The sequence below is a fragment of the Ammodytes marinus genome, assembly GCF_949987685.1.
Source record: "Ammodytes marinus genome assembly, chromosome: 4".
Taxonomy (NCBI): domain Eukaryota; kingdom Metazoa; phylum Chordata; class Actinopteri; order Uranoscopiformes; family Ammodytidae; genus Ammodytes; species Ammodytes marinus.
In genome coordinates, this window is record NC_137233.1 from 31,218,559 (window position 1) to 31,241,791 (window position 23,233).

General features: G+C 39.7%; 2 protein-coding genes across 2 annotated transcripts; both read right to left on the reverse strand.

Moving 5' to 3' along the window:
• Positions 1 to 441: 441 nt before the first annotated feature.
• Positions 442 to 9,500, reverse strand: prkag1 (protein kinase, AMP-activated, gamma 1 non-catalytic subunit). Its single transcript, XM_080026404.1, has 13 exons — positions 9,363 to 9,500; positions 7,902 to 7,953; positions 7,697 to 7,797; positions 7,167 to 7,248; positions 7,021 to 7,079; positions 6,791 to 6,836; positions 6,636 to 6,690; positions 5,964 to 6,090; positions 4,536 to 4,701; positions 4,384 to 4,421; positions 3,375 to 3,521; positions 1,903 to 2,002; positions 442 to 1,789 (listed from the first exon to the last, which is right to left on the reverse strand). The coding sequence occupies exons 1-13, from the start codon at positions 9,369 to 9,371 to the stop codon at positions 1,779 to 1,781; spliced, it is 993 nt and encodes a 330-aa protein (XP_079882530.1). The 5' UTR covers positions 9,372 to 9,500; the 3' UTR covers positions 442 to 1,778.
• A 294-nt stretch (positions 9,501 to 9,794) lies between these two features.
• Positions 9,795 to 17,726, reverse strand: rhebl1 (Ras homolog, mTORC1 binding like 1). The gene is made up of 8 exons (XM_080026407.1): positions 17,340 to 17,726; positions 16,225 to 16,296; positions 16,040 to 16,107; positions 15,775 to 15,857; positions 15,421 to 15,477; positions 15,290 to 15,337; positions 14,224 to 14,305; positions 9,795 to 11,464 (listed from the first exon to the last, which is right to left on the reverse strand). Exons 1-8 carry the CDS (start codon positions 17,389 to 17,391, stop codon positions 11,372 to 11,374), a joined length of 555 nt encoding a protein of 184 aa, XP_079882533.1. The 5' UTR covers positions 17,392 to 17,726; the 3' UTR covers positions 9,795 to 11,371.
• Between the last annotated feature and the right edge of the window lie 5,507 nt (positions 17,727 to 23,233).

Here is a 23,233-nt window from a genome sequence, read left to right on the forward strand (position 1 = left end):
GTCGCTCGCATTAAATTTCATATAAACCAAAACAGGAAGTTTGACTTGTTCCTGGCATGTCTCAGGAAAATGAAATGCTGGTATTAAGTGATTTTGTCAGACAGAGTCCACGCAGTTTAATGAATTTATCAAGACTTGGGGCCGGTTTCACAGACATGGATTAAGCCTAGTTCTGGACTAAATTGTACTTTCAATGGACAATCTCCATTCAAAATTCCATTTAGTCCAGGACTAGGCTTAATCCATGTCTGTGAAACTGGCCCTTGATGTTCTCACGTGTCATCACTGACTGGAACTGACATTGACATAACACACAAAATATATAAATCAGACAATGAATGAACCCTCACACAGGAATAATTAATTTGACAATTCATTTTCAAATGATGGACCTTCCCCCCCCCCCCCCCCCCCCCCGATTTTTTTTTATTAATTTCTTAAAGCATTAAGCGGATCCCTTGAACAATAATAATGCCAAAACTCATAGCATCGGGAACAGAATAGAGAGAAAAAAAAATGCGGCTCTTAAGTCAAACAAACATTTAACATTTAGCTAGCGCATAATAACACAAACAAAATGAAAAACATATAAGCCATAGATATGCAGAGCTTGTGCATTCAAACAGACATTACAGCAACATTAACGGTCGTCTCTTAACAGCTGTATTAGACTTCACCAGTGAGGTTGCCTTGGGAGCCTTTAGGTGTTCCTACAGGTTTGCCTCATTGCCGTCTGTCCACACACCAGAGCCCTTGAATTCTTCACACACTGGTCGCTAGATTTAATTGATGACGAATTGGCATGAATCTATTTTTTTTCTGTTCAATAAAACTGGCTTAAAATGTATTCAGAGGCATTTTTGAGCGACAAATCCTCAGAAACATATTTTAAAATGTAATTGGACAGTGACCAGGCCATTTTTCATTCATCATCCGTAAAATCATTTTAAAATAACTGACCTGTACAGGCTACTGACCATCTCAAAAAAGGTAGAGTGTTTGAATGATAAATAAAGCTAAATATCTTTTAGAATATTCACACAAAAGTAGCATGTAGCTAGATTTTGCATGTGTGTTCTGTATGTATGACACATGCATACAGGTAACTACTTCAGTAACCATCGCTATGTATTGCAAATTGTGCAGTTTTTCCAAAATTAAATGATTTACAAACCAACCCCTCCACCTGCATTAAAATGGTAAATAATAGCGTTCAAGCTGATTACATCATAAGTATAATGTACAAAGAACAGGGCTCAGGCACATTTCATAACATGCTAGAACAAGAAGAACATCAACAACGACTAAGCATATTGGTCTGACAAAGTAACGCAGTGTTGACCCCTACATAGGTTCATCTAGATTTAGATGGTCACTGCTTACTTGATTTATATTAATCTGGAATACATTTGAATCAATAGTCATAATCAATGGTCCTCGTATACACAGATTAGCAGAAAAGCCACAAAGCCAGCTGCACAGGTCTCATGTGCTTTAACATTACTTTCGTGGCTTTGAATTTGGCTCGGTTTACAGAAGCGTCTGTGTGTCGTGTGCTACTACAATGTATGTATTGCTGGGTTGCTCAAACTATATGTTTTTTGCTGAGGGGAGGTGAGAAGTCTTCCTGTGTGAATGCAGGAAACCTGGTTACAGGAGAGATATGATGATTCTTCAATGTACTGCCATAATTCCCTTCTCACGTGCCTGTTCTCTTTCTCCCCCAGCCCAACCTCCTTTTTAAACTGTGTAGCCGTTTCCTTGTTTCAGTTACCTTCTCAAGCTGTGCCTGTGGACAAAAAAAATCGGCACTTAAGTTTACCACGTAGCTACCTCAAGTGTACCATGTAGGAAAATAATTGTAACAATACTTAAATAATGCAGCTACGTGACTGTACCTACCCTCATCTCCATCTGTAAGCACCAGCGCCTGGAGAATATCTGAAAGGGAGACAATTCCCTTCACTACCTCCTGCTCGTCCACCACCACCAGCCTGTGCACCTGGAGGACACACACAAGGACCATCAACACAAAGATAATGATACATGACAAAGCAACTATACACACTAACACAGCACAAGTGACAATAGTAGGCCTTTCACACCAAAATGAACCAAGAGTCAGTTCCAGGCTGGTGTTGGGGTCAGTTCAAAACTGGTTACAGCCTTATCCCAGTTATGAACCGGTTGGTTTCACATCGACCGGAGACGGCAAGAGAGCAACGTCATGACGTCACTGTAAACGTGTGTGTACGTCACCCGACGCCGCTGCTCTTGTGGCTAACGCTAAAGCTACCGCTAGCTTTAAGCACAACAACAGCGGCGAATACGTCTTATTTTTACACTTGTTGGCTCTCGCTTTGCTTTCTTAAGCAAACAGGACCCATACAGCGTATTCTCGCCGGTCAATTTGATCGCTACGTTCGGTAATTATGTTATGTTTACGTCTCGTAGTAGCGGTGTTTTTAAATATGGCGGGCATGAGGTTTGAGTTGCTCTGGTTGGTCAGGATAATCCCTCCCCCAACCGTTCGCGCAAGCAGTTCTTATCAAACCCTGCTCAATCCTGGGGTATGAGTTCCCCCGGTTTTTACGGCCCGGAGCAGGCTCTCTGGCGGTGTGAAACCAAAACACTGGCTCTAACTCCGAACAAGCCCAGAACTAGCGCCGATTTTGCGGCGGTGTGAAAGGCCTATAAGAGACAAAGTGTCTAGGTGTCTTTGATTTATTTATGAGACATAAGGAGCAACTGCGTTTGAAATGTGATCTGTTTAGGACTTTGATGTTTCTAAAGATGAATTAAGTGTGGAGGAAGCCTGAAGGAGACATTGTTTATTTCCGGCCACTCTACACCTCTGTCTAAAATGTTTCTCTTTACCAGCTTTTTGTGTATTTGATGTATTTGTATTGTATATTGTGTATGTATTGTTGTTTTTTGTTTCTCAACATCATTGCAAATGAGGGTCACCCATTAACAATATCTCGAGTATAAAGGTTAAATAAATAAAATACGCAAAAGCAACAGGGGGGGCGAAGCGGCCACAAGTGACAGCCACGGCATACAGCTCTAAATAAAGCTAAATATATTTTAGAATATTCACACAAAAGTAGCATGTAGCTAGATTTTGCATGTGTGTTCTGTATGTATGACACATGCATACAGGTAACTACTTCAGTAACCATCGCTATTGCAAATCGTGCAGTTTTTCCAAAATTAAATGATTTACAAACCAACCCCTCCACCTGCGTTGAAATGGTAAATAATAGCGTTTAAGCTGATTACATCATACGTATAATGTACAAAGAACAGGGCTCAGGCACATTTCATAACATGTGTGTCACAAGTGACAGCAACAGGAGGCATGCAGCTCTCACCTCGGCCTCCACCAGCCTGTTGATGATGGCCTCCAGGGTCTCGTGTCGGTTACAGGTCAGCACTCCTTCAAAGTGCTGTGAGCGGTGCTGCAGGGCTTTGGTCACAGTCAAGTCCAGGTTGTTGTACGTTTTCTCTGCTGCAAGGTTCTGTGTAGACATGGCTTTGGGTTAAACACGTGTCTTCATCTTAAAATGCACAATAACAACAAAAAAAATCATTAAAAAACAGGTAAATTCAGTAATATAAAGTAAAGCAAAGGTGGTTAATATGGATTAATCCTCTATCGCACCATATGTAATATTAGAATTGGTATCTACGGTGAAAAAGAGAGATGCAGATAAATGAAGCAGAGTAAAAGACATGGGTAAATAAATCAATCAATCAAATCACAAGAGTTAATCCGTTTTGTGGCTAATCCAGTGAACTTGCAAGAAACTCACAACAAATTGCAAGAATCTATCACATTGATACTAATCACCTTCACTTTGAAATATGCCATAAAACAGTCCAGCTCATTGATTTACAACACTGCCAACTATGGCCTAAAATGATAATCACGTTGGTAGAAACATGATTACGTTTGAAAAATATCTATTGTCTCACACTATTAATTCCCTATATTAGCCATACTCTTAACATTAGAGTTGCAACAGTGAATCAATTAGTCAAATATAATTAATTGGCAACTGTTTTGATTATTGTTTTAGTCTTCTTTTTTTCAAGCAAAGATAGTAAACATTTGCTGGTTAAAGCTGCTCAAATGTGACGATTTGATGCTTTTCTTCATCATGTCCGGTGGTAAAACTAAATCATTCTCGTTTTAGGACTGACGGTCAAATAAAACAAGACATTTAATTAAAATGCTTTGGAGAAAGAAATTCTAGTGGGGAACCTCACTGACATTCTAACAGACACAGCAATTAAGACTAGTCAATAATGAAAATACACTCCTGTTAGCTTGTGAGCAGGAAAAAAAAGGGAAAAAGACACTGAGAAATAAGAACTTACTATAACATCAAATTTAGAGTATATATCCACCACCCGACCTGTTATGAGAGAGGCAGCATGTCAGCACACACACACACAAACAAAACGTTAAGAGGTCTCTGGTCATCAATGTAAAAAACAACAGGGATGTCATTTCAACCAACAACGCATACCTTTGTCATCCACAACAGGGAGCGCAGACACCCGCTGCTCCACAAAGATACCCAACGCCGTGTACAGCGGGGTGTCTGTACGGACCACCGCAATCTTCTGGAATGTTCCGATGTTGAGTTCCTCTAAGGTTTGTCTCAGGAATGACGGCTTTGGCATCTCCGATATCTGGAAAAACAACAACAAGAAATTGTGCACACTTTTCTTAAAAAAAACTTTCAAAAATAGTTTTCAAGAATACGGTTTGATTTACTGTAGCTTATATTCAATTCAATTCAATTTATTTAAGATGGGGACAGTGCAAATTAATAAAACACATCATCATACATGGGTTAAAAAAATGCCAGAATTAGCCAAAAGGCTACTTTCCATCTGTAGTCCCCTGGCATCAATGTTAAAAGAAAATACAATTAAACAAGATAAAAAAAAAAAACATTAAACAGGACGTAACCCCAGAGCACAGAACAGGGCGTCACAGAACAAACAGAACTGACTAACTAAGGTAAAACAACACAACACTAAATACAAAGCACAAGTGAACCAATTAAATTAAATAAAAACATAATGTGTTGACTCATACTATGTTTGTCAAGCCAGAAATCTTGGTGTTGTCATAGACTCCGACTTGAATTTCAAGAAACACATTAAATCAATTAATAAGTCAGCATACTACCACCTTAAAAACACATCAAGAATTAAAAGACTTATGTCTCAGCAAGATTTAGAAAAACTTGTCCATGCATTTATCTTTAGTAGACTTGACTACTGTAACAGTGTCCTTGCAGGCCTTCCAAAAAAATCTATCAGACAGCTTCAGCTAATTCAGAACGCTGCTGCTCGAGTCCTCACTAGGACCAAAAAAGTGGATCACATTACCCCAGTTCTGAGGTCTTTACAATGGCTTCCTGTCACTCAAATAATTGATTTCAAAATACTGATGTTGGTTTATAAAGCACTAAATGGTTTAGCGCCAAAATACATTACTGATCTGCTGATACGTTATGAACCGTCCAGAGCCCTTAGGTCGTCTGGGACAGGTTTACTTACAGTCCCAAGAGTTAGGACTAAACGAGGAGAAGCAGCTTTTAGTTTTTATGCACCAAATATCTGGAACAAACTCCCAGAAAACTTGAGGTCTGCTGCAACCCTCAGTTCTTTTAAATCGAGTCTGAAGACTTTTCTGTTTCCATTTTAACCTGTACTTTTTATTTAATTTGAATGTTTTACTTCTTTTCATTCGCTTTTAAATGTCTTCTAATGTGTTTTATGTATTTTAATCTTGCCCTTGTAAAGCACTTTGAGTGGCCTTGTGTTTGAATTGTGCTATATAAATAAACTTGCCTTGCCTTGCCTTTCCTCTTTACTAGACATCTGCAGTGTTATTATCAGACTAAGAATGGCAGATCATTAGAAGTAGAGGAGATACTTACAAAAAGCTTCAGGAACTTGAGAATCCTCTTGTGCGTGAGAATATAGAGTGTGTTTCCCGTCAGCGGGTCGATCACAGGCAGTCTGTGGATCTTATTCTTCAGCAGAGATGACACTGCATCATACAAACTGTGACACGGGGAAAGGTGAGAGGGGAGCAAGTTAATCCAGTTATTGTGGACAAGGCACGATGTGAGATAAGATAGCTGGATAAAACATCCAAAGTAAAAAACAGAGAAATAGCAAAAATGTTGTTTGTCTGCTGTTGGCATCTGAGGCCGCAGTAATGGACTAGGAGTTGCGCATTCAGAAAAAAAAAAATGTTGGTACAAAGAAAACTTTGATTCTCCCAGAAACAACAAAAGGCTTAAAAAAGTAAATATTGATCAAAGTTATTAATTAATAATTAATGTTAATATTAATCACAAAATGGTAGAAAAGCTACTTGTATCTGTAGCTTGTTTTCCCACTACCAGGTGTGTGATGGCTGCCTCTATTTTACAGCGACGATGTTTTAAAAAAAGAAAAGGTGTGGAGGAGTAATTTAAACTATTTGTAAGCCTCAGCATGCATTCAGTAAAGTGAAATATGACACCAAACACCAACCAATAACAAAACGTACTGCACATGACTGAAAGCCGTATGCCAGCCAAGCATTCATTTCAAAAACTCACCTTGCATTGGGAGAAATGCAAACCAAGGGCTTGAAAGAGTCTTGAAGGTACAGCTCTGTTAAAATCAACAACAGACAATATAGTTAAAAGATATTCAAGATGACCAGAGTGAATGACCAAAAATACATCATTACATATTTATTAAGCATTCCCACCTCGCCATGTTTCAATTTTGTGTTCTTCTAACTCGTATATCTGGACCTGAAAGATTACAAAGAGAAAAAAAAGGCTGACATATTTAAGAGGAACTAAGAAAGCAATCTAGTCAAACTCTTGATACAAAAGGTAAACAGCATTATAGTTGAAACTCTAACTGTGACCAAATAAGCTTTGATATTTAACAGTTAATAACATCATTAACTCATCATTAATCATTTAATCTTACCAATGGAGATTTGTAGTAGCGGTGAAGGATGTTGATAAAGTCTGTGATGGTTAGCATACCTGTGCAGATCAAAGCAAGAGTGGAATTTAGTCAGTTATTTTGTCTTACACAAAGGGAAGGTGTGTTAAAATGAAAATGATCCTCACCAACAAAGCACTGCTTCTTACTGTCCCACAGAGGCGCTGCTCTTACGCCATTAGAAACAAGAGCAAAAAATGCCTTCTTGACCTGCAAAAAGATTTACACCAAAAGATTTAGGGTGTGCTCACAGTAGGAAAGTTCCCTAGTTCACCTAATTTACTTTTCTTTTCTTTTTTTTTGGTGTGGTCCACTTTCTCACTGCTCTTTTAGCAAAAGAAACACATGTATGCTAAGGTCATTAATTGAGTGGACATACATTCTGGAGTGGGGGAAAAGCAGGATGCATTAAGTGAAAACTGCCAAAGTGTAAACAATCATGGATATATTTCATACTGCAATCGTGTTCATTATTTGTCCGCATCAAAGTGCTATTGCCGTATTCACACCTGTCTGAAAGATGCGCACCAAAGGCGGAAGCACTCCTGAGTTAGTTTCAATCAAACTAAACAAGGCAGGTATGAATACGCCCTTAGTTTAAATTAGCTGACGATAAAGAAAACATTTTTAAATTTCAGCACTGTTTTTTTTCTTATACCTGGAGTGACGTATCAAACACAACCAATTTGGAGCTGGTAGGAACGAGGTCATAGCACCGGTGGGACTTCATAAACCTGGTGTACACATTGTGCTCTGGATCTGAAGAAGGTATGAGACAGAAAGCTATTGAGGACAATTGCACGCTGTGTACAAACACCACTGTTCCTCAGTTTAGTCTCAGGAGATAGATAGAAGTCCCTTACCCTCTCCTGTTGGCTCCTTTTTGCCTTCAAGATCATCAATAACTACTGGAATCTGAAACAGATTGATGAAAATGAAGGTCATAAAGTTTCAGTTTTTCTAAAATAATAAAAGTGACAGTGAGTGAATATTATGTAAACTCTCTTGTTAAAAAGGTTTCTGCAGGTTTCAACAAGATGGACTTTTCTTTATTTTTTTTCACATTACTGATGCCATTACAGATGGTATTTAAGACATATTCATGTCAATCCTGGCAAAATTAAGTGTAATGATATGAAAGACAATTGGCGTCCTCCCTGAAATGCTTACAAAGAGAAGATTCATTTATTTACATTCAACACGAAATCTATAGTCCTCCTATGTTGGTTTTGCAGTCTTGTTATAGTGTCATTAACACAGCTGTTTCCCAAAGACAGTAACTTCAACTTCATAATCAAAACATTTTCTTTAAGACCTGTCAAAATCGTATTTAATTACTGTTTTTGACATTTCAAGGCCTCAAATTCAGATTCATTGATTTGTCTTTATAATAAATGATAGGGACCAGTGGAAACCCTGAAAATAACATCATACTGTATGTCTTTTGCCCTTACGGATGCCATCAGACTCTGAGCTATGTTTGTAATGTTATAATTAGGCCCGTTGGGTTCAGGTACATTTAGGTTTCAGTATAGTGTAGGAATGTGTAAGATATCTAAACTAAAGTGGGACTTAACGTTAATCTTGTCGAGCTGTAGCCCAGGTGTAATTATCAAAGTCTCGGCGTCTTCCCAAGAATTGGCATAAGATAAGAAGACACAAAATACAACTTGTTTCGTAGATCAAGACTTCATATCAATGGTAGGGTTTGTAGCTAAATACACTGCTGTCAGGTAGACAACAAAGAGCTTCAGCTAACGTTTACAAAAACTATTTGCTGTAATCCCTCAGTTGTTTAAAAAAGTATGTGTAATACACGTTGTAAAACAAGTATATGGTATTCTAAACTGTTATGAAATGTTTCACATTACTGCTATGCTATACCCATGCCAGGTTAGTGAACGAACGGATAGTGCGGTCGCTGATGAAGTTAGGTGCACTGTAATCCGAATAAAGCTACTTTTAATGAAACCTTGACAATTCCTAGTTGACAGCCGAGCATTAGCATTAAGCTAGCTAGCGTCACAGTCTATTGACTTTAACGAACCAGTCGAGGTGACTTTACATTTCTTGTCGCTCAGTTACTCGGGTGAGACTTTGTCATTTTAAGTAACGCTTGTGTAACAATGCCACTGAGGCTGAAACCATATATATATTTACCGTTATTTGGTAAATCTTACAAACAAGTGAGTTTGTCATCTCGACTAAGAGCACGCTTACTAGCGGCTACCATTAGCATTCTCCGGAAAGTCACGTTAGATAACATATGTGGAGAGGGTTAGAAAACTAACAACATACAAGCTGAAACTAGCTTGATAACTTACACACTCCATGTCCCATTCGCCGCCGAGTCGCCTTCCAGTAACCGGATTCGTTCACTTACAGGATCTGGCAAAACCACTGATCTTCGGTCTTCCGCTCTAACTTTTTTTTTTCTCCACTTCTTTATTCACAGATTTCCAATAGTACAAAAACACACGGGCACGTCTTCCGCTCTTACTTGAATGGCTGTTGGTTAAATCCATGGACCTATAAAGAAATAATTACCGTAGTACACGTAATTTTAACTTGCCACAAGTTGTCAAATGTGATTCTCCTATATGTTATAATGTTAAAGCCCAGTCAGTGAGAATGCACCTTTTTTGTACTGTATACTAACTAACGGTAAGTTGTGCAGTAATATGGGCCTACTGAAAAGGTGAACCTGCCGTTAGCCTCCTAATTAATAATGCCAAAATCTGCACAATGACACATCAAATGAGTAACAGATTTATTTATATACAAAACTGTTTACAGCAAGATATCTGAATTAACATTGGCCCACGAGGGGATATTGGTGTTCAGGTGCACAACACCACCTGCTGCACCATGGTATCAAGTCTACAGAAGGAAAAAAACAACCTTTAAGAGCACCTTGAGTCATGAAGGGAAGCAGTTGAGGGAGTTTGAATATCTGTAAGGCACAAGACACAGCATCACCAGCTTCTCTTTAACCATCATCAATCAACTACTCACTCAGCAGAGCACTTGATAAAAAGTTACAATTACCCACTACAGGTACACCATAAGGATAATATTTGGCAGGGAGGGAGGGGGGAGGGATCTACATTGTGCCATTTTGTAAAGCTACAGGATCTGAGGAAAAAAAATTAATTAAGGATCTGACAGTGATCATGCTAGGCCACAATTTGAATTAACTGGACAACATGCCACCCTGGCTTTGTTTTATCAAGCCTGCATCAAATCAAACTCATGAGCTCAAAAATTACTAAGCTACCTCTGTGGTCTTCAGCCACTTAAATAGTCTTACGCGGTGTTAAAATGCAATTAACGAAAATTGCAACTCAACAAAGTTCATAATTATAAACACACTTATAACCATACACTCTATTTAGGATAGTGAAGGGAGAGCAAACCTGCACCACTCAAGATATAACCAATAGTATCAAACCAATTTCTAAGATTCTATTTATAATTGTATAAAAAGGCCATCACTGGTAAATACCAAAGATCTACTCATACTAAATGTCTCTGAGGTTTGACCATAAGATAACATCTGTATTACAGTCGATGAGGAGAGAATAACTGTATATTTAAATGTGGTAACAACATAAGTGGACTACTGTGCTTTAGGAGAGCTTAAAATGTGAGTTGGTGGATATACAAAATCAAGAAGTCACGGTTCAAGAGTTCAATGGCGAAAGGTACCTGAAGATGAGTGGATTAAAAATAACAGCGAGAAGAGCCGCACCATAGTGAAATTTCTACCGTGAAATCTCAATACCAGCGTGTTGAAAGGAAATCCACCATTTGTGAAAATACTGACATTTTAACACCACATTTAAAGCAATGTGTACTGTGACTCTCCATCAAGGTTGGGGGAAAAAAAAATACCTGCTTGAAATAATACCGGTCCTTAAAAAAAAGCTTATGAAGGAGCCCTCGCTGTACATTAACTCAACTACTCAAAAGATTTATGAAAAAGTGTGAAGCAATTCATTGGAATCAATATGTTTTGCAATATTATTTTGTTGTCTGAGCATTTGGTTGAACTCAGACTAGTCATAGATTATACATTTCAATATTTTTTAAAGAGGGTTCACTGACAGTGCTTCTATGTCTGAACTTCTCCCTGTTTGTCAAAATTTTGTGGGAAGTTTTATCAACTGTCTGGGCAGTTGCATTGCTATGTAAATCAATCTGGTATGACAGTGGAGCAGGAAAAGTTCCACTGCAGTGTCTTGGTGTTGTTGAGGTCGCGATTGGCAAGCTGGTGAAGTTGTGCCTCCCGTCTTCGGCAAATGAGCTTACTGATGTCCAGGATGCACTTTCTTTACATCACAGCACACTTCTTCTCCTCTGGGGCTGAATTCCCATCAGCTTTCTCCATCTCCAAGATGATCCGCTTGAAAACCTCCACAGCAGTCTGCAATGCATAATATTGTCATCAGAAATGCGAATCTGTGTCATAAGTAATACAGGTCCTTCTCATATAATTAGCATATTGTGATAAAGTTGATTATTTTCCATAATGTAATGATAATAATTGAACTTTCATATATTTTAGATTCATTGCACACCAACTGAAATATTTCAGGTCTTTTGTTGTTTTAATACTGATGATTTTGGCATACAGCTCATGAAAACCCCAAATTCCTATCTCAAAAAATTAGCATATCATGAAAAGGTACTCTAAACGAGCTCTTAACCTAATCATCTGAATCAACTAATTAACTCTAAACACCTGCAAAAGATTCCTGAGGATTTTAAAAACTCCCAGCATGGTTCATTACTCAAAACCGCAATCATGGGTAAGACTGCCGACCTGACTGCTGTCCAGAAGGCCATCATTGACACCCTCAAGCAAGAGGGTAAGACACAGAAAGAAATTTCTGAGCGAATAGGCTGTTCCCAGAGTGCTGTATCAAGGCACCTCAGTGGGAAGTCTGTGGGAAGGAAAAAGTGTGGCAGAAAACGCTGCACAACCAGAAGAGGTGACCGGACCCTGAGGAGGATTGTGGAGAAGGGCCGATTCCAGACCTTGGGGGACCTGCGGAAGCAGTGGACTGAGTCTGGAGTAGAAACATCCAGAGCCACCGTGCACAGGCGTGTGCAGGAAATGGGCTACAGGTGCCGAATTCCCCAGGTCAAGCCACTTTTGAACCAGAAACAGCGGCAGAAGCGCCTGACCTGGGCTACAGAGAAGCAGCACTGGACTGTTGCTCAGTGGTCCAAAGTACTTTTTTCGGATGAAAGCAAATTTTGCATGTCATTCGGAAATCAAGGTGCCAGAGTCTGGAGGAAGACTGGGGAGAAGGAAATGCCAAAATGCCTGAAGTACAGTGTCAAGTACCCACAGTCAGTGATGGTCTGGGGTGCCATGTCAGCTGCTGGTGTTGGTCCACTGTGTTTTATCAAAGGCAGGGTCAATGCAGCTAGCTATCAGGAGATTTTGGTGCACTTCATGCTTCCATCTGCTGAAAAGCTTTATGGAGATGAAGATTTCATTTTTCAACAAGACCTGGCACCTGCTCACAGTGCCAAAACCACTGGTAAATGGTTTACTGACCATGGTATTACTGTGCTCAATTGGCCTGCCAACTCTCCTGACCTGAACCCCATAGAGAATCTGTGGGATATTGTGAAGAGGAAGTTGAGAGACACCAGACCCAACACTGTGGATGAGCTTAAGGCCGCTATCGAAGCATCCTGGGCAGGGCTGTACGCTGATTTTTTAAAGTGGTAGCACTGGTGCTAGCAAGCAAAAAAATTCAGTAGCACAAAAATAAATTTGGTAGCACACAAAGTATGATCGAAAACTTGCATGACCCTAACCCTTGCATTTAGCTCTAATTACCTTTGAGCATGTCATCTTGGTTTTATTTGAGATTCTCAATGAATATGATATCCTAGTGTGCAGTAATAATTGTAGAAAAATTAATAGGGGTGCACTGATTGCAATTTAGACAAAAGAGTCTAACCTGCCAATGGCAATTTTTTTGCTGATTCAGAATTATTTCCCCCCCATAAAACTATAAAAATAATGTCTATACCTATATATTTTTATAAACATATCATTATTATATTAGGCTAATAATAACAAACATTTTTAGAACATTTAATTCTTTTAATGAAAACCATACTTTAAAACATTGAACATATAGCCTATTAAATAAATTAGTAAACATAGTTGTACAATTTAGGCCAAGTTAAATAGGTTGTGTCAATCTTTGTTTAAATCATAGATAGTTACTGCTGTTGGCTGCTTTCTTTATAGGTCCATGGTTGACTGCAGGGCTGTGAAGCGCTAACTTCCTGTTCTTACCTGCTTCAAAATAAGAGTCAACTCGCATTTGGCTAGTAACCAACTTTTATTGTGAAGGCACACAGGAAATGTTCTGTTTGCACACGCACTAACTTGACTGCGTTAATGTAAAGAGAGCCGTCTCCTTCCTGTTTTTAACCGTTGGTGAAGTTAGACACTATAATCGCCGCACAAGCACAGATCCCGAGCACACATCTTTCACCAGCCAAAGTGGAGGGTAGACTTAATAACTTACTCGCCTAAGACTACATTCACCCGCATTTGGAGAGTGTTAATGTAATCTAAGCAGTATTGTGCATAGCTCCTCTGTGTCTCAAACAGACAGCATCTGCTCATTAGCACTGGTGCGACTGGACTTGTATTCATCATCGCACGTGATCAATTTCAGTAGCAAATGCGATCAAAACTGTCGCACTGTACAGCCCTGATCCTGGGCCTCCATAACACCTCAGCAGTGCCACAGGCTGATTGCCTCCATGCCACGCCGCATTGGAGCAGTCATTTCTGCGAAAGGATTCCCGACCAAGTATTGAGTGCATAACTGAACATAATTATTTGAAGGTTGACTTTTTTGTATTAAAAACACTTTTCTTTTATTGGTCGGATGAAATATGCTAATTTTTTGAGATAGGGATTTTTGGTTTTTCTTTACTTTTTTGCCAAAATCATCAATATTAAAACAATAAAAGGCTTGAACTACTTCAGTTGTGTGTAATGAATCTAAAATATATGAAAGTCTAATGTTTATCAGTACATTACAGAAAATATTGAACTTTATCACAATATGCTAATTATATGAGAAGGACCTGTATGTGGGATAGCACAGATGAGTTGGTATTCAGACAGATATGTATTGTTACCTCATTCTCCTTGGCAGAGGACTCCATGAATGCAGCACCCCAGGAATCAGCAAGTTTCTTTCCCTCCTCTGGCTTGATAACCCTGGGAAAAGGAAATAGAAACCTCACTTAATGAAAACAGAAAACACCTTTTTGTAGTGCACACACATGTCTCGTTCCCACTGAGCAGAACAGTAAGGTTTCTGCACGGTTTGGTAAGGAACGGTAACCCTAGATCTGGCCTGCGTTTCCACTGCTAACAGTACCCTAACTTGGTGGGCGGAGGTAATGCCGGAAGGCTATAGCCGTGGCCAGAGCCATTGAACGCCACAGGCCCTTATGAACAGTATATGCCCCGACAGTGGCAGCTTTAAAACTATCGTAACATAGTAGCAGGGGGACACACAGTGTAGCCTGACAATAAATTAAATTAAGAGGAATAACACAACACATTTAACTAAGAGCTTTGCTTTGTCATTTTCCTCACACAGCGGTTTATCTCTCGCACGGAAATTACTATTCTGTTGCCCAATCAACGGACCGCAGTATGTAGCTTCACCCCTTTGGGACGGCTTGGTATTCCAACAAAAGGGTGACTAAAATGGGTAGGGCACGGTGAGCTTATTTTGGTATCCTTCCCCACTTGTGGGAAATGCTCATAAATGAGTGCCGTGACGTACCGAACCACTAAGCAGCAACAAGGCGATTCCTGGAGCCAGAGCAGGCTTTTTATTTAAAGAGGACCTATGATACTTTTTGACCTTTATGACATATAAACGTTGTTATAATGATTTATAGTCATGTTTAACCATACTAGCTTATCAAATAGAAGCACAAAGCCGAGTGTGGAGCAGACTGCTGTGCTCGCTCAGATGAGAGGAAGAGTTTCCCGAAAATCTACATGGTTTTTTGTGATGTGATTCATGTCAGGTTGCTCTATAGCAGTTTTAACAAGAAATTAAGACCAGAAAAGTAGTATAATAGGAGATCTTTAAGAACAAAAAGTCAAACAGCGTTTACAGTGACATTTTATCTGACAGTAACAACATACGCAGTCCATATTGTAAAAACTATCAATCTTGATTACCTTTCCATGTGGAGATCTTTTTTGTTCCCTACAAGAACAGTTGGGACCCTGCAAAGAAAACATCTCGGTTGAATAAAAAGAAAAACTTTGAGAAGCTCAATTTTAATTTTAAAAGAACTAACTGGACTTACTGAATCTTTCCAACCATGTCTAGGAGCTTGTCGTGTAGACTCTGCACAACTTCAAAACTGAACAGGGACGGACATTAAATTAGTTTGAGCTCTGAGATTCGATAGTATGGGCTAACAGGCACCCAATGGATATTAATATATTGTATTTAAAAAGACTCTGATCGTATTCCTAACATTGGGTTCAACCCCTGAAAATCAGTGTGGTTAAAGAATGGTGTATCATAAACAGTATATGTAAAAAATACTATTTAAAAAATAAACTAAGCAACGTGTAGCATTGTATTCCTAATATAGTGTGTATTAACAGTGTGTGACATGTTATTCATATGGATATGAAATCAAGTCTCCACTCACCTTTTTGAGGAAGTCACTGCATAGACAAGGACATACCCATGGATGTCCATTGAGTGAGATTGTGGAAAAATTGAGTACTCATCCTGCAGACCAAGGAGAAGAGTTATGATGGTATTGGGTATGACTGTTACTAAACACAACATATATCAGAAGGAGTCAGACATTAGCGGACTAGACATTCTTTAAAGAGACTAGTCAATCTGACGCGTGTCCAATGTAAGAGTATAGTGCGTGTGTCATATGCGGTGGTCGACAGACAACTTACTTGTCCAGCTGTATCAACCAGCTGAAGATTGAAGTCTTGACCATTTACGCTGACCATTTTGTTAAAGGCTGGGAAGAGGGAGGAACTAGTTTTACAAAAGATGCATTTGTATCATACCACAATTAATGTGACATTCATTGCTGCCATATCTTACAAAAAAAATATATTTCAAAAAAGACACGTACTATTTTCGATGGTGGGGTCATAGGAGTCAACAAACTGTCCTTCCACAAACTGTATTGTTAGAGATGACTTTCCTGTGCAGGGCAAAGTAACAACATGATTAATACAATGTTAACAGTTTCTTTACAACAATCATCTACATTACTAACAGACAGACAGACACCTTCAAGTTACTTCATTATGATGATTTTCAGGATGATGTTGTATCAAAAACATATACAGGACAACACCATACATTTTAGCAAGTTGCACGATCAACTATGAGTGTTAGACCAACTAGTGAAATGTTGTGACCTGATCAGGATTTTCAGCTACATTACAATTGAACATTTTATTATGATTCACACATAGTTATGATAGCCATGATCAAAATTGGTGCCTCTGTTTTATTTAGAAAACGGGGTCCCAAATGTTGATAGCTGTAACCTGCCAGACGCTCGAGTATCAACTAGATGATATAGACCAAATGATGAACACACATTTACGGGTAAACAGTTCTTGCTACTAAAGCCATCAAAATGTGTGATACTCTGTTTATGTATGGGATGATTTTCTTTCTTAACCGAACTTATATACATGCTATAGAAGCAGCATGGTTGGTGATGAAAACCTTGTTTTTGTCTAAATGCAGCTTTAAATCCTGATGGGCCACAGAATCAGTTTTTATAATTTTGGGGGAAACCAGCCATATGCGGACATCTAGTATACAGACGACTGGTATGAACTTTTTAGGAGGTCGAACACGAGTACATGCTAATTCTCTTAAATCATGTACATTATATAATTGTTGTGTTTGACATGCTAGACTACAAGTTTCGACACACACCACTTGGCACTGTACCAGGATGCGACCGGCTGAGCTAACTTTATTTTCCCAGACCACGTTACAACTAGTACCAGATGGCCACAGCTATACAGAAACATATCAATGTTTTTCAGTATATGTTAGCCAACAACTGCCCGAAAAACACGTTTAACACAAAGCAAACATGAACAAATGTGATCCAGCGGTACTAGTGTCGGATACACTCAAGAGGAAAACAAAGCCAGGACGTTAGCCTGTTAGCCAGCTAGCTAACTAACATTAGCCGTACACGAGCTCGGCTGCTTTACTCACCTACAGACCTGTAACCTATTACAGCAATCTTTCGATATTTGGGTTGAGGCATCCTGGGGGGAAAACGGCGTTCAATCGGTTTTCGATAATGTAGTCACACCACCTAGTTTTCCTATCTAAACAAACTTTTATCGCCACATTCGTATAACGTCACGTGACAACAACAAACTTTTCGGAGCTGCCGCTCGAGCTCTCTGCTGGGCCTCGAGCTGGAAGTTCGGGGTTTAAGTACAACTTGTACTTATCTAAAAAATATATATATTGACTTTTGCCGTCTGAAATAGTACTCGATGTCGATTGATAGTTTTAAAAAAACGAAATTGTCGCTTCGATTGGGAAAGAAATAACGCTCGTTCAACGCGATTACGATTTCCAAGTCAGGGTGACGGAAACTGTCATTGTGTAAGCACACCGTCGTAAAACCAGAGAATACGTCAGAACTGAACGGACGTGCATTCTTGCCAATTTGTACAGTAGAGGTCACTCTTTGTGCGTCCCAGCATGCTTCTGACATCCCTTTTTAGACTTTTCCAGACTGACCTTCAGGCCACAGTCAGTCACCCGTTATAATATGCAATCCTTCATATCAACAAGTGTGGCTTTCCATTGCTTCGGTACACAACAATATGACAGAGGTTTTCAGACCTGGTCGGACACATCATCCTAATTGATTTCGATCCAATAGGCCTGTAACCCATTTGAGGAGATGCTGTTAGGATTAGTAATCTATTTGTTAAATTAACTCAATGTTTTCTATATGTTGCCTGCTGTTTACCAAGATGACTGATGTAGGTCATAGGCTATTTAGGCTGACATGTTATAAATTAAGTAAAATAAATATTATCAGTGCATGTAAATTGTACATCAGGCGAATAAAAAAAATATCTTTTAATAATAATGTCCTCTCACAACAGACATCTCCCTTTCAAGAAACTTTGAAAGCCAAATTGGGTTTCTTTTAGAAAACTATGAAACAAAAAATGAAAATGTATCATTGAATGAAAAAAACATCGCAAACAATATCACAGATTGTAAAAACATTAAAGGCATATGTGCAGCCAGCATTAGTGTTCGCTGAAAACTCGTCGTATGAATTCAAACAGTCAGTATGTTCACCTTGAGAGAGAATACAGCTTCAAACTCAACACAATTGTATGCCCACCCAAGCTTCACTTGCTTCTCTGGACCTTAAATCAGTGAACAGGAGTTTTATTGTTCCCTTTTTTTGGCAAGTCTGTGTCGAAGGCCCTATCACCGTCCAGTGGCATAATGCCTGCAACTGCGCGCCTGGCATCAAAATAGAGTATTAAAAAACTGTCAAGTAACAAAAATTGTGCTTATTATTTTCATACTGTCCGATTTGACTTACATTTTTTGAATTTCTAGAAAATGCAAAAGTTTGGCTCATTTATAACAAAATAAAAAAGATGGTGCGCAGAACACTAAACTTCTAATTAAATGATACGGAATGTGTTAATAAAAAAATTATGCTTTTGGCTACTCTTTATTTAAAAGCCAAATTTGGTTATTGTGTTTGTCTTGGTATTACAAATATAATAAAGATATTCAAAGTCCATTCTTAGCTTGATTGGGTAACACTTTACAATAAGGTACACAAAATTGTAGTAGCTACTACATACCTACTACATAGATATGTGTTACCTACTACATAGGGTTTTTTTTGTGCTACCTAACACATAGGGTTTTTTTTTGTGTTACCTACTACATAGGGTTTTTTTTGTTGTGCTACCTAACACAGGGTTTTTTTGTGTTACCTACTACATAGGGTTTTTTTGTGCTACCTACTACATAGGGGTGTTTTTTTGTGTTACCTACATAGGTTTTTTTTTGTGCTACCTAACACATAGGTAGCACAAAAAAAACCTAACACGGGTTTTTTTTGTGTTACCTACTACACAAAAAACCCTTATGTGTTAGGTAGCACAAAAAAAAACCCTATGTAGTAGGTAACACAAAAAAAAACCTATGTGTTAGGTAGCACAAAAAAAACCCTATGTAGTAGGTAACACATATCTATGTAGTAGGTATGTAGTAGCTACTACAATTTTGTGTACCTTATTGTAAAGTGTTACCCTTGATTGTAACTGAACATAGTCTGTAATTTTGCAGATAAAGGACAGTCACAGAAGAAGATACATAAACACCCTGAATAGGACAAGTAAGGTGCACCTCTGTTGGATCCCAGCTTACCCTTTTCTTTTCTTTATTCCCCTCTCCTGATGGACTATGAAGATTCAGGGACGGGAGAATTCTTTACATTTGCAGAGCCTGCAGTAATTCGGTTATGAGAATATACCTTGGAAAATGTTTACTTCTCTGACACACCCAAAGTCAGCCTAGGCTACTAACTGTGCAAGTACATCTATTGATGCTTCTGGACACATCTTCAGTGATGATTCCTGGAATCATCGGGTGTTTCGGGTCTTTCAACATCATACACCCTCCTCCAAGTGACCCAACTGAGGTTGATCAGACCCCAGCTTGTGTCCAGATGGCTAACTAGCTACTTCTGCCCCCATGGCTCTCCCCTCTTGAGCCAAAGCCATCTTGAGGCTTTCTCTGCCGCTTCGGTGGTGTTGCGGATGGCTCTTCTCTTCCTCAGTCCTACGATGCCCAACGTACTGAAGGCTCTGGACAGTGATCGTGCTGCAAAGCCCCTGCTTCCAACCTCTATTGGGAGACACCTTGCTCTCCATCCAGCTTGCTGACAACTGCTGACAAGTCCATCGTAGTTGGTTAGCTTCCTTTCAAAGGCCTCTTCCAAGCGGTCTTCCCAAGGGACTGTGAGCTCCAACAGAAGCACTTGCTTGGTGGATTCGGACAGGAGAACAATGTCTGGCCTCAAGTTGGTGGTCACTATGTGGTTGGGGAACTTCAGTTGCTTCTCAAGGTCAACCAACAGCTGCCAGTCCCTTGCAGAGGCCAGGACACCTGCAGATGTTTTTGCAGCGGTGCTTGGCTGTTCCCCGGCTCTGATGAAGACGATGGCTTGCTTGGGGAGGCGGGAGCGCTTGGCCCACTCGACACCTGCCCCGATGGCTTCAGCAATGACCTTCAGCACCTGTTCATGTCTCCATCGGTACCGTTCATCTCCAAGTGCCTTGGAACAGCTGCTCAGAATGTGCTCCAGGGTTCCATGCTTTGAGCACGGCGGGCATGCTGGTGTTTCTGCAATACCCCACACATGCAGGTTAGATGGGCTGGGAAGCACATCATACACTGCTTGTATGAGGAACTTGATCTGCTGTGGTTCGGCTTTCCACAGATCAGCCTCCTCTTGATCGCGTTTTCCCATCTTGTCCAAGCACCTTGTTGCCTCATTCCTACTGTCCTGCAAGATCTCTCCTCCTCAACTGCTGCTGGTAGTTGAAGTTTGTTGCGGTGTCCATACAGTGCGATGTTACTTAGGCTCCTTGTAACCAATATACACTCAACAAAAATATAAACGCAACACTTTTGTTTTTGCTCCCATTTTTCATGAGATGGACTTAAAGATCTAAAATTCATTCCAGATACACAATTGTACCATTTCTCTCAAACATTGTTCACAAATCTGTCTAAATGTGTGATAGTGAGCACTTCTGCTTTGCTGAGATAATCCATCCCACCTCACAGGTGTGCCACATCAAGATGCTGATCTGACATCATGATTAGTGCACAGGTGTGCCTTAGACTGTCCACAATAAAAGGCCACTCTGAAATGTGCAGTTTTGTCTCACAGCAAAATGCCACAGATGCCACAAGCATTGAGGGAGCGTGCAATTGGCATGCTGACAGCAGGAATGTCAACCAGATATGTTGCTCGTGCATTGAATGTTCATTTCTCCACCATAAGCCGTCTCCAGCAACTTCGCACAGCCATTGAAGAGGAGTGGACCAACATTCCACAGGCCACAATTGACAATCTGATAAACTCTATGCGAAGAAGATGTGATGCACTGCATGAGGCAAATGGTGGTCACACCAGATACTGACTGGTTCTGAGTCCGCAGACCCCCAATAAAGCAAAAAAATGCACATCAGAGTGGCCTTTTATTGTGGACAGTCTAAGGCACACCTGTACACTAATCATGATGTCAGTTCAGCATCTTGATGTGACACACCTGTGAGGTGGGATGGATTATCTCAGCAAAGCAGAAGTGCTCACTATCACACATTTAGACAGATTTGTGAACAATGTTTGAGAGAAATGGTACAATTGTGTATCTGGAATGAATTTTAGATTTTTAAGTCCATCTCATGAAAAATGGGAGCAAAAACAAAAGTGTTGCGTTTATATTTTTGTTGAGTGTAGTAGGCTAATAGTGGTGCACCTTTCACAACTTTGTGAATAGTTCAAATATTGTGAAATGTTATTGAAGCATACAGTTCAGACAGTAACACAATAACAGTTTAGATGTTGTTCTATGTTGCATGTTTACAACAGACATGTGTATAACATAGCCTACCGCTCTGATGTCCAGATTTTAACTACGGTATACTGTATCGAAATTGTAAGATGACAGCCTCAGTAGTAGAACCGAAATTCCTAGCAGTAAGCTACGCAAGAGTCCTAACCAATGGGAGTATGTGCGACGTGCGGATATATTCCATGGCGGATATGGCAGAGGCTCTGCATGCAGCTAAAAAATAAAAAATATAATATATATATATATATAAATATATATATATATATAGCCTATATATTTGTTTTTTTTACAAAAAACATTCGGGGCTTATCAAAATAGATTCGGGGCTTTAGACCCATGCTTTAGCCCCGAATAAAACAGCCTAGTGACGCCACTGGCCTCAACAATCTAAATAAAAAACACAGGTGCTCGTCTGTGCACGTGCTGCATGAATTAAACAGAACTGATAGTCTTTGTAAAAATCCAAATTCCTTTTTCATGTCAGTCTGCTCAGTGCTGGTCATAGATATATCTGAGTGCTGGTGGCTGATCGGCGGAACACATTTGGGATGTAACCGGAAACTGTGTGGAGGTGGAGGTGATCGCTGCCGGGAGATGCTGCAGTCATAAACGAGCAGATGAAATTAAAAATAAACTCACTCAAGCGGCCCCGACAGGGACAGGTAATGCATCTGTTACTTGGAGAACCCGAAATATTCACCGGTCCTTTCACAGTCGACTGTCTCCGCGCCCGCGTTGTTGTAAAAGTCAGCTTTGAGGCTTCAGGGAGAGCAGGCTAGCTAGCTAACCCCTAGCTGGCTAGACGTAGCATTTGGGAGGCAGTGGGTGCCATAGCAACCGTTTAGGAAACACTGACCGTGGTGGCTAGCAAGCTAACAGAGTTCAGGCTAACGTTAGTTTGTTATGCTAGCGTTAAACCACACGTCGCAGGGACCTAGATGTGCAATTTTAGTTATTATGTTAATCACTGCTACAAGTCAGTGGTATCTACTTTGCACAGTCGCTGATGTTAACTAGCTGTAACTTCGTTTCGTGCTGTTTAGTGAGCTGTCGAGGATAGAAAAGTGTTGTATTATTGAGTTTAGCTAACGTGGCTAACGGTAATTTCCATCACATGCAGGAAAGCTAACTTAAGCTATCGAGGCCGACCCGTAAACGTGGTTTAAGATATGATTAGTTAGTTAGTTTACATCAGCATGAAGTAACTTAATACTGCGTGTCATAAGTCAACCTAAATGTAACTGAGTAAATCAGCTAATCTGTGTCAGATAAAGGTTGAGTTCAGTTGGCGCTTACTTAGCTGCTAGTTAACCATTTTATGGTACGATACATTAAGTTAATCACACATGCTAATCTTCACCATGTGTATAGTTAGAATCTAAGATAACTATCGTTCAGATTGTATGGCCTTACTGTCACACCCGTAAGACAACGATGTTTAGCTGACATATAACGTCAGCTTTT